The 12,168-nt window shown below is 44.1% G+C and overlaps 1 protein-coding gene across 3 annotated transcripts in view; it reads right to left on the bottom strand.

Annotated features, from left to right (window-relative positions):
* Positions 1 to 3,891: 3,891 nt before the first annotated feature.
* TNC (tenascin C) overlaps positions 3,892 to 12,168 on the bottom strand; it is a 98,869-nt gene continuing 90,592 nt past the window's right edge. For all 3 annotated transcript variants that reach the window (XM_011998477.1, XM_011998478.1, XM_011998479.1), the window contains 3 exons: positions 10,281 to 10,442; positions 7,713 to 7,876; positions 3,892 to 4,634 (listed from right to left, as the gene is read on the bottom strand). In XM_011998477.1, the coding sequence (XP_011853867.1) occupies positions 4,524 to 4,634; positions 7,713 to 7,876; positions 10,281 to 10,442 (437 nt within the window). In that variant the 3' untranslated portion in view covers positions 3,892 to 4,523. The remainder of the gene's footprint in view (positions 4,635 to 7,712; positions 7,877 to 10,280; positions 10,443 to 12,168) is intronic.

Below are 12,168 nucleotides of genomic sequence, written 5' to 3'. Positions count from 1 at the left end.
GAGAACAGACAGTCATGCCACACTGCAGAGGAGTATGTAGCCTGGGTTTTCATCAGAATCTCCTGCCCGGTTGCTGTGGTGCTTGGGGCAATCCCCAACCTCCTCTGGACTGCTGCTTCCTCAGAAGGAAATAAATGAGCACGAATTCAATGCAACAAATATTCATTGAGCACATCTTCTGTGCCTCCTTAGGGTTTCTCACAGGCCCACCCTGTGTGACCACCCTACTTCAATACTGCAACCCTGTCTCCTTACCCTGGTCCCCTTTGTCCTTTTTTCCCACAGGGCTTGCTACCCTTGAATATACCATTTAATTTGGGCATTTATTACATTCATCGTTAATTGTTTTTTGTTAGAATATAAATGCTGTGACCGCAGGGACCTCTTCGTCTTTTTTTCACTGACAAATCCACACGGGAGGTGCTCCACAAGCATTTGTGAAATGAATAAAGTACTGTTTTCCATATAGTGTGGCTTGTTTGAAATGAATACGATATCTTCACTGAAAAGAACTTGGATTTTGGAATCAGGCAGCCTGGCTGTGAATCTTGGTCTGACGCCAGTGGCGTGGCTGCGAGAAGCCACCTGACCCCTCTGAGGCCTAGTTTTCTACATGACATGGAATAGTTTGATTTGCCTCACAGGTGACTGTGATGTTTAGAAGACTTTGGATATTTAAAGTGTCAAACACAGTGCTGGGACTACAAGAGGGTCAGTAAATGTCATGGGCTCATGGTCTAGGGAGGAAAGTGTCAGCCAAGGTATCTGGCTTCAAGCACCTGAAATAATCTAGGACTACCTAAGCAGAAAAGGAATTTTCTGGAAGGATATCAGGACGCTCATAAAATTGACAGAAAGTTTGAAGAAGCAGGCACAGAAAATTATCAGGAACCAAAGGAAGCCAGGTAGCAGGAACCATCAACCAGTCTGCCTTTGTCACTGCTGGAAATAGCTGTCACCATTAGAGAGAGACATGGCTGTACCCTGCATGGTGCTGGGCCACAGATCCCATGGATAGATGGCCCCATTGCTAGATTCTATGGGGGAGCCAGTCTCCTACACTGTTTGTTTTGCATTCCTTGCTAAAGGTTAGAAGTCCCTCTGTGGGCATCCAATTAGCAAAGCCCAAGTTACGTGCCCATGCCCTGGCTATCAAGGAGAGGAGGAAAAGAGTATTTTCCTCTATGGCTTCCTTGCTGGGAGGTAAGGTTCTCAAATCTCCTAAAACTGAAAAAGTGTTTGGATGCTGGGAAGCTATTAAATGACCAATAATTACTATAGGAAGAGAGGCAGGAAGTAGAAATCGTAATGGATAAGGCCAGCAGGCAGCTCTAACGGTGGCACTCAGTGCTTCCAGGGATGGGAGAGCCTGCCGGGGTCCCTGAGGAGAGTTAAAGGAGAGGGGCTTTTCCAAAAGGTGTGGGCAGGGTGGAGTAGAGCCTCAGAGGCTAGCACACGTCCGCAAGTCTAGCAGCAGCTAGGGTGCCGTGACCACTCCTAGGCTAGAGGGAGCAAGTGAGAGAGCAGTTTTCTAAACCTGAAGAGAGAGTTGCATGGAGACAGCCAGTTGACAGTGGCTATGGCTCTCTTATATAGATGCTGACAGCCCACTGTGATGCTGTATAGATGGAGCTGGGCAACAAGTGTCCTGACCCACCCCCACTCCTGGCCTCCTCCCTTCAATGTCCTGCTGGCTCCTCCCATTTTGACATCCACCTGGAAGCTGGGAATCATGGATGCAATCCAAATAGGGTGGTCTGGAAGTGCACAGAGCAGGGAGAAGGGGAGCAGATGAGAGAAGGAACAAAGGGAAGGTCGAACACCCTGGAAATTACTTCCTAATAGAGGTATTTAGACTGTTTCGTGGGGGCAGGGGTAGGGCCCAGCCTTGAGGGTGAAGTGGAATTTTAAGAGAACTTTCAAGATGGAGGAGGTTTCCTGAGCCAAGCCACAGAGCCAGAGGTTGAAGGACACGTTTGAGAAATGATTAGCTTACACTAGAGACTGTGGTCTTTGAATGCCATGGCCTCAGACCCTGTTGCCTGCCCTGTCCCCATTTGGGTTATTACTGACTCCTGTTTGATGTGGCTTCTTCACCAATCTGAATGTGATTCTTGTGTGGCTTGTGGGGAATACCTTCAAGCTTAGGTACATCCACAGTTCTGTAGAGGGGATAGGGCTTGGGTTTAGAGACTTACAAGTCAGCAGCCAGTGGAGAGGTACGCCTCCAATTAGAGGCCTGGTTGCTACAGGGAGCCCGTTTGTTTGGATTTACACAGCCAGAAGAGCGTTGCTATGGCTGAACTGCATTCAACAGTTCTTATGATCTGGAACAGCACATTGTGTATATAACATGACAGCATTTATTAAAGCAAGATAAACTCAGCAACAAAGGATATGACTGAAGCCATAAATTCCTCTGATCCTTGCTCCAGAGCCATCACATTCCATTTGAATGAGGCCTATCAGCCCAAACTTGACTTATTTTATTAAATAAGTCAATTTTCTGAAAATCCCTAAGAGAGTAAACTGGGAATTACTCTCCCCCCATATACCCTTGTTTCAAAAGAGAAATGCTATGTGTTGAGCAGTTCTGACTCACTATATTTGCTGAGGACTAACACACCTGCCATCCCGACAATGGGTTCCCCATCACTAGATGTGTTCAGTCTGAGGTTGGGGGAATATGGGCTTGTTCCCTTTTTGGGGACTGCAATGTAGGGGAGAAGGCAATATTCCTAACAGACATTCTTCCTAGTTCTAAGAGTTCAGGATTGTAGAAGCCTGAGGAAGCATCCAGTTGAACTTCCCCCCATATCCCATTCTGCAACCTTCACTCTCTTGCCACAGCACACATTTCTCCAAAGAAGGAGAGATTTAAGGGACTGGGAGAGAGCAGGAACATTGGAGCCAGAAGACCTGGGTTTAAATCCAAATTCTATTATTTATTGAGTAGTAACCACTATCAAGTCATTGAGTTTCTATGAATCCCAGTTCATCTCATGTAAAGTGATAATGGTGATAGCTAACACGTACTAGCACTTAATATACTCCAGGCACCATTCTAAGGGCCTCAAATGGATGACATAATTGATTCTTCACAAACATGTTCTGAAATAAGAAGTATGAGTATCCCCACTTTACAGAAGAGAAACTGAGGCATAGAGAGGTTAGGGAACTTGGGAATGGTGGAGCCAAGAATTGAACTCAGGTAGTCTGCCTCTGGGGGTCTTAGTCCATGTGTGGTAACAATCCTTACCTCAACTATATCATTGAATTTCTAGGAGGTTGCATTAGAAAATGAGTATAAAAGCATCTTTTAAACCATAATCTATTAGTGTTAGAAATACTGAGTAAGATGCTGAATCTCAAGTTGTAAGTTTTTTTTTTTTCCTTTTTTTTTTTTTTTTTTAGAGACAGGGTTTCCCCCTGTTGCCCAGGCTGGAGTGCAGTGGTGCGATCATAACTCACTGTAACCTCGAACTCCTGGGCTCCAGCGATTTTCCTACCTCAGCCTCCTGAGTAGCTGGGACTACAGGTATGCACTACCACACTTGGCTAATTTAATTATTATTATTACTATTTTGTAGAGACAAGGTCTCACTATGTTGCTCAGGCTGGTCTCAAACTCCTGGGGTCAAGCTATCTCCCACTTCGGCCTCCCAAAGTGTTGGGATTACAGGCATGAGCCACCATGCCTGGCCTGTAAGCTTTTCACAAGCGTGTTCAATTTTGTCTATAAAAGTGCTTTCCTCCCTTCCAGTCTTTAGTCTCCTTTCCACCCCTCCTGCTTGACCACCACCTCTACTTACCTTTCCTATCCTAACATTCCCCGCTTTGTTCAAATGATTGGCTTTGGTGAAATTCAGACTCAACAAATTAAAAGCAAAATAACAAACTCAAAAGTACTTGTGCTTTTATTAAAAAAAAAAAAAAATACAATCAGGTACTGTCCAGAAATGTTTTGGAAAGAAAGATCTCTTGAAAAACCCTTAGTTTTCATCACCATCATCATTATTATATTAATAATATTAATCATATCCTTAAAATGAAAACAGTATTGCTTTTCTGGTTTCTGTTGTATGAAATGTAAAAAAAGGGACAGCTTCCAATGACACATTTAATCTTTGCTAACAAAAATAATGACAATTAATTATATAGCTTCATGTAAAATATGGCTGGTTCTAAAACAAACTACCCCTGTACATCCTACCCCTCTCCCATTCCCAGAGCCACCCAAGAGAAGTAAAAAACTATTGCGATGTTGTCACTGGAAGATTTTTGCTGAATCAAACAACAAAACAGAAATATGTTGGAGACTGATGTCTTTGGTGCAAAGAAAGAAATCACAGAGGAGGCGAGGCCCGTGCTGTCGCCGTTGGCCCCAGGGATCCATGGTCAGCTTTGACTCTCACCAAATGCCTAGGTGTGGACCAATGGTTGGGCTGGTTGTATTGATGCTTTGGTAAAATCCTTTCCTCGCTCTGGGCCTTATTCCTCTCTCACCCAGTGGTCCCTGGAATTTATGCCCGTTTGCGCCTGCCTTCAAGATTTCTGAAGTTGCTTGGTCTCAGTTTCATCTCAGCAAACTGGATTGAGTGTTCATGGCCCTTCCAGTGGAACCAGTTAACGCCCTGTAAAAAATAAATAAATAAATAAATAAATAAATAAATAAATAAGAAGGCCTCCAGGTTGGTTACTGTTAGGCAAGGTATTCACTGATGATTGCTATTTAGTCAAACTAAACGAGTTCTGCTTCAATTTGACCATTTGGTATATCACAGCTGCCTCTTGCCTATCTCTCTGTTGGTCTGGGTTGTGAAAACTTTCAGAGGAACTGGCTGAATCTGACCCAAGTTTTCACCTGAGTCGAGTTGCCTGAGTTTGCATGGAGCTTTGGTTTTCCCTCTTGAAGCAAAATGGTAGCTGATGAAACCTGCCATCCTTCAGAATAGGTTATGAAGGAATTCAGATCATGATCAGAAGTTCTAGAATTGAATAGCTATATACAGGGTGTATGTGTGTGTCTGTAATTCACAAGATTCCTATGGAGTATTTTAATAGGGGTTTGGTATGGAATAGCAGAAAGAACATCAACAAAACACAGTTTTACAACTTGACGTACAGGGTTAAATGTTAGTGCTCTTACTTGAGAGATAAATAGTATTAAACAAGTTCTCAATATTTTCTGAGCCTCGGTTTTACTATGTTTTGTTTTGTTTTTTTCTTTCTTTCCTAAGATCTGACAATGCTGGCCTTGAAAGATGAGACGAAGATTAAATGAGTTTGTAAAGGAGCTATCACAGACCTGGGCACATCATAGGTACTTGGTAAGTATTACTTCCCTAGTCTTAAGTAGGGGGAAATATCCTTGAAATTTTGGCCAAGGCTTTCTACAAGAAAAAACTGTATTTGCGTCTTGGCATCCAGGTTCCAAGTTTGACTCTTTAGCGAAGTCTGCAGATGGTAGAGTCCACCCATGAAACCCCACATGGCCCCTTGCCCCACTGTGGGGAAGTTAATGGCTAGTGAGATGGGAGAAAAATAGAGACACTTTATTTGCTTCTAATTGTTTGGCATTCACTGACATGGGCAGTTTCTGAGTCTTACAGTTATGTGAGGTTTAAGAATGGCTCATTCGGCCAGGCGTGGTGGCTCACACCCGTAATCCCAGCACTTTGGGAGGCCGAGGCGGTCGGATCACGAGGTCAGGAGATAGAGACAATCCTGGCTAATACAGTGAAACCCCATCTCTACTAAAAATACAAAAAATTAGCCCTCTGTGGTGGCGGGTGCCTGTAGTCCCAGCTACTTGGGAGGCTGACATAGGAGAATGGTGTGAACCTGGGAGGCAGAGCTTGCAGTGAGCCGAGATCGCGCCACTGCACTCCAGCCTGGGCAACAGAGCGAGACTCCGTGTCAAAAATAAATAAATAAATAAAAATAAATAAATAAATAAAATAATAAAAAAAGAATGACTCATTCATCTCATGGGCAAATCCGCTTGTAATCACTCAGTTACAGTGAGTATGGTAGTCCAACAGCTTGGTGCACACACTGCCTGCCTTTGCCCCGGTTCTTTCCTCTGACAGTTCAGGGATGGAAGCCACACCTTCTTGTACTGTGGCAGGCACTAAAGCCAGAGAGGGAGAGTGACTTCACAGAGGCCACACAGCAGCGGGAGCAGAGTCGGAGCTGGGGCTCTGCTCCTGTGGCTCCTTTCCATGTCATCTCTTTCTTCTTCCATAATTGAATGGAAGGATGGAAAGAGAGGCTTGCTTTCTGACATGTAGCTTGCTGTTTTTGTTTTTGTTTTTTTTCCCAGAAGAACTTTGTATTATACAAGTATTTTGAGACAAGGCAATAAAGATGATAAAATAGTGCTCAGAATGGAAATATTGATGAAGTAACATAATAAGATGGAAACAACACAGGACTGCTGTCAAGAAATGTCCTGTGACTCTTACTTGCTCTGTAACACAGGTATGAAAAACCACATCCTAATTCCTGCACAGGGTAAAAGTGATAAGCACTTGAGGTACAGAAGGTAAGAGTGCTTTGAAAAGTGCCAGAAATTATGTAAGGTAAGGTCTACACTTAAGGTCGCAGGTGTCATTTGTTAGCAGTTAACTAGAGCATAAACACATGTATCAAAGTTACTAATATTGAAAAGCAATACGTCCCAACATCTGCTGTATGTCAGGAATCACTTGTGGAGTATATCAACCCCCCATTCCCGCTGCAAAAGCACAACAACAAAAATGCAAATATGCAAAAAAAAAAAAAAAAAAGAGATGCTGTGTCTTGCCTGAGATCATTGAATCAGAATCCCTGAGGTTATCATAAAGTGGAATTTGGCCCTTTGCATTTTTATAAAGTCCCCGGGATTCCAGTGAGCAGACCTCATAAGAATCCTTGCGGTCCAGGGATCAGTGTGGTGTGGCCTTGAGGGAAGACCCATCCCTCCTCCCTGGGATGGTGACTAAGTTCTGTAGAGGAACCTGGGCAGGAGTTTGGTTATGATTAAGTGGTTAGTCCCAAGCAGCTTTATACTTTTCAGGAATGTGCCAGTGTAGGCAGGGCTCAGAGTAAGGGAGATTACTGAATTTGATCCGTTCGCCTGTTTCTAAAGGGGATCGAAAAAAATCTGTTTCTATGATTGCAGAACAAATGCTAGAGGTGTGTGTGGTGCAGGGAAAATGCCAGGGGCTGGAAGTGGGGAGAGCTGGCTCTGCTGCCAACTTCACTCTGTGACCTCAGAAAAATCAGCTTTTTCTGGGCCTTGGTTTCTTCACAAAAGGTGGAGATTTAAAGTCTGTGGACTTCATTTCAAGGTATTCTTGGGATTCCAAAGGTGCCCCAGGCCAGGGGTTCTGTGTCATCAACCCTGCTTCGTCTAAACGGCCTCCACTTTTATCTGCTTTACTTTTGGGGTTCAGACAGAGATTTTGTCTGAGCAAAGCGTTCTGTTTTTGGAATCCATTTGACCGGTGTTTGTCCTTGGGATCACCAAGGGTTAGCCTGTGCTGTTTCTATTTTACCTGGCCTGCAGTGTCCTTGAGAGTGCTCATTGTCTTGGGAAAAACATGTTGTCATGTAAGTAGGGTTCCTGCCTCCTAGTCTCTGCTAGGATAGGGGGTTAAATTGTGCTTTCATCGGCCCCCTCCTGCTTCCCAAGCCTGGCCTGCTCTGGGCCCTCATGGTCCACTCACCTGACTGTGGTTATTGTCCCCATATCTCCCCATCAGGTTGACACGGTGACAGTTCCTGTACCAGAAAGCCCCCTTGTAGGACAGAGCACAGTTGGTGATGGCTGAATCCGTGTCCTTGTCAAAGGTGGAGAAGGACCTGCCGTTGTGGTAGGCCATGGAGTCACCTGGGAGAGACAGAAAATATGTACCTGAGAAATCCCAGCTGAAATTTCCCTCCTGGACTGTAAAGGGCAGAACCAGAGGTGACAACTGAAAGATTCTGGGGGTGGGACTGGCCTTGAACATTGAATGCAGAGTCAGCATTGAATGTGGAACTGAATGGGACATGAGTGTCATCCCCCCTATTTATTTCCAACAGAAGCAGCTTCATGTGGTGGGAAGAGGGCTGTAGCTGGCTTTGGAGAGTCCCACCTTTTCACTTTTTGGCTGTGACCTTGCACAAGTCAAGCCTCTTGTTGAACCTCAGTTTTCTTATCTACACAATGAAACTAGCACTTTGATTCTATATACTGAGCAGTGCCATTGTGACAATGGATACAAAGGCGTATGCTAAACAGGTGGCATGGCATACAAATACTTACTTTGATTGTTGTTATTTTTATGACTTTTCTGCATTCCCTTTACATAAAAGATTTCAGAGAGTAAGGTGAGAAGTATGCATTTAATAATGGTATGCTTTTCTCCCACAGACAAATATTTATTCGTCATAATTAAGCCCTGCAGACATTAGATGTCCCTAAATAACCTCTGTATCACATAGTTACTTTCTAAAGTGTTTATCAGACCAATGTTTCGTGATTCTTAGAAAAGAAGCCCATTTACATGTAGTACTATTTGGAAATCTAATTTGTAATTTAATATATTGAACTTCTGAAGCATTTCAGTGCCATTGCTTTGTGGGTCTCCTCACTCCCAATCCAGCAATCCAAATGTTTTGTTGTGCACAAACATTTCAAGACTCTGAGGCATTCTACTGTGATAATTTGGAGCAAGTTGTCGAAGGGACCCAGATACCTTTTTAAATGATGATGCTACCCAGAGCATGAGGACAGCACGTAGATATTAATGAAACAGGATGCTCTCCTGCAGAGGGCGTGGGTGCAGCCAAATCATGCAAGAAAATGCAGCCTTACAAACGTTATCTCAGTAAAGGGAAATATTATGGCTCATTCCTCAATGGAAGTACAAAGAGGAACAGAGGTCACATTCCTGCTGCTTAACGAATTTGCTTGCCCTATAACATTATTCTTCTTGCCTGAAGCTATCTCAACCAAAGAGGTATTTATTTCCAGGTAATAAAATGCCAACATTCTTTGAAGGATTCAAGAACTAAAGCAGTGTTTGCCCCTGGGTGTCTCTCTTTATTATCACTAAATTGCCATCTCAAAAGAGCTTTGTGCCTCCTTCGGCTCAGCCTGGCTTTTGGCAAACTTTTATCTGGCAACCTTTTCACTTTATGGTTGTTTTCTTTCAGGGCTCAGGAAGGTTGGAAACGTGCCAAGCATGTGTCTCTTCTGCTCTCACAAACATAACAGAAAGCCACCGAAAGTGGGCATGGGTTGCATGAGGGTGGTCCACACTCTCAGTCCTGACCCTTCTTTGTCACCAAGAACACCGTCAGATGCAGTTTTCTGCAGCTGGGCTTGCATCCACGTTCTACAAGCTGTTTTACCTTGGGCAAATCACTGAGCTCTTCTGAACTTCTTTCCTCTTCTGTATAAAAATAACATCTTCATAAAATGGATTTATGAGGAATAAATGAGATGAATGCAGGTGGAATGTCTACAAAAGAGAATGGTACCTAGTAGGCCTTAATACATGTTGTTTCCTTATTTATTTCTCCTCTTATGTGGAGCCAGGAAACCACACAAAACCACTTCAAGTCCAAGAAATCTTCAAAACCGGAATGAAGGGTATGAGCCAGACAAGGAACGAAGGGGTCACTTGAGAGGCAGTGACCTTCTATTCATGAGGATGCAGGCTGAGACTAGAGGATCACATGGCAGGAATGTCTTGGAAGAGATTCAAGCAGTTAGGTGATGGAGTGGGTGGTTTGCTACTCAAAGTGTGGTCCACAGACCAGCAACACCAGCTACATCGGCATCATCAGGGAACTTGGAGAAGATGCAGAATCTCAGTCGTATCCCAGACAACCTGTGTCAGCATCTGGACATTCACAAGATCGCCAGTGGGTCCATATGCCCAGAGTATATTGAGAAGTGCTGGATTGGATGGATATTAAGGCCTTTGGGGGATTTTTTTTTTTTAAATCAGTTTACAACTGATATCTAAAACTGGGTAAGGAAGACACACTTTTTTTGAAAGATGGTCATTAGAAATCAATCCTGATTTTCCTGATTCCCAACCTACTCAATGTTTCAGGATCCAAATATCTACCCAACACTTTTGAATTGCAATGTTTCTGGATTGGCACTCAGTAGGTATTCAAATATTTGTTGATTTAATAAATGGCTGGATTAATGAGGAAGGATTGAAAGTTAGAGAAATAAGCTGTAAATGCCAAGGTCTCCATGACTTTGTAGGCTCTAAGTGCAGCCACTACTGTACCTGCTGTCCCGCTGTACCCCTCCACCTTCAACTTGTAGCGAGTCTTGGCATCTCCCACGCTGAACTTGTCATAGACAGCAAAGGCTGTCTCCCCATGGTCCCGCAGGTCCACCCGGAGCTCGTACTGCCCTTGGGCTGTGATTTTGTTCAGGTTGTCCAGCCCTGCGGATGACAGGCAAGGGTTGCTAAGAAGCACAGGTGACGGAGGCCCTCATTTCTATTTCACTCTGTAAAAGCAGCAGCTGGGTACACTTAAAAGGGGGCCAACCGGGCCTGGTGGCTCATGCCTGTAATCTCAGCACTCCGTGAGGCAGAGGTGGGGTGGAAGGGGGTGGGGTGGGGGTGGTGGGAATCACTTGAGAGCAGGAGTTCATTATCAGCCTGGCCAACATGGCAAAACCCTGTCTTTACTAAAAATACAAAAATTAGCTGGGTGTGGTGGTGGGTGCCTGTAGTCCCAGCTACTTGGGGGGCAGAGGCAGGAGAATCACTTGAACCTGAGAGGCAGAGGTTGCAGTGAGCCAAGATTGTGCCACTGCACTCCAGCCTGGGTGACGGAGCAAGACTTCATCTCAGAAAAAAAAAAAAAAGGGCGGGGGGGATGCGTATCATACAGGCCTGGGCTGGAAGCTCAGTCTTATGCTTGCTGGAGTAATACTAGGCCAAATATGTGATATTTCTAAGTCTCAGGTAAAATTGGGTTGACATTTTTGCCCCACTTCCAACCTCCCAGTGCATTAGTGATGATCCAAGGAGATAAGGTGGTGAAAGTACTTTTTAAACTCTAAAGTGCCTTACAGGCCAGGCGCAGTGGCTCACACCTGTAATCCCCGCACTTTGGGTAGCTGAGGTGGGTGGATCACCTGAGGCCAGGAGTTTGAGACCAGCCTGTCCAACATGGTGAAACCCCGTCTCTACCGAAAATACAAAAATTAGGAGGGCAGGGAGAGGGTGCCTGTAATCTCAGCTACTTGGGAGGCTGAGGCAGGTGAATTGCTTGAACCCAGGAGGCAGAGGTTGCAGTGAGCTGAGATCACACCACTGCACTCCAGCCTCAGTGACAGAGTGAGACTCTGTCTAAACAAACAAACAAACAAATAAAAAATAAAATAAAATAAAGTGCCTTACAAATGAAGGGCAATGAATAATATGGATAAATGTTTATTATAGTATGATAAACATTTTCTGACCTAGGCAGTGGTGCATAGAACAATGTTCTCTGCAGTTAGGTGGTTGGAAAGTGTGGGTTGCATGGATGAATGGATGGGTGATAGGATTATAGTGTTGACTTGGGAGGTGCCAAATTTCAGCTCAGCTGTTCATTGGTTAGACTCCTATGCGCAAACCACTCAGCCTTTTTGAGGCTATGATTTCATCCATGGGAGGTGGTGAGGAGAGCAAAAATCACCTGGTGACCATCAAGTAGGCCTCGGAGACAAAAACTCCTTAACTGAGCAATTTAGAGGTAATTAGGCTTCCCTATATCTCAAGGAAGCATCTGGTTCCAGGTTTATTTCCTTAAAATGTATAGATAAGTAGAATTTCTATACATCTCTGGAATACATGTATATCGAAACTCATTTTGCAACCCTTGCTGACATTAAGTCACCAAAATGTCCACTAATGTAATCATTTATCATGTTCTACATGGCTAATAAGGTCCAAATTACACTTAAGCTCCTGCCTTAAGGTCCACAAATACTCCTAAGGAAAAATCCACTGCAGAGCTCTAAGTCTTTTTGCAGCATTCTTTCTTTCTAATAAACTTTCCTTTTTCAAACCTATACTGTTGTTGGTAAATTCATCTTTCCAACCTGCTAGTCAACCACTTCTGACACCTGACACCTTGCCCACCAGGTGGCAATTGAGTACTTTGTAGGGGTGCTCT

Source organism: Mandrillus leucophaeus, unplaced genomic scaffold (assembly GCF_000951045.1).
Source record: "Mandrillus leucophaeus isolate KB7577 unplaced genomic scaffold, Mleu.le_1.0 Scaffold572, whole genome shotgun sequence".
NCBI classification, from domain to species: Eukaryota; Metazoa; Chordata; class Mammalia; order Primates; family Cercopithecidae; genus Mandrillus; species Mandrillus leucophaeus.
The sequence above is the reverse complement of the archived record's forward strand: the minus strand, read 5'-3'. Positions and strand labels throughout refer to the sequence as shown.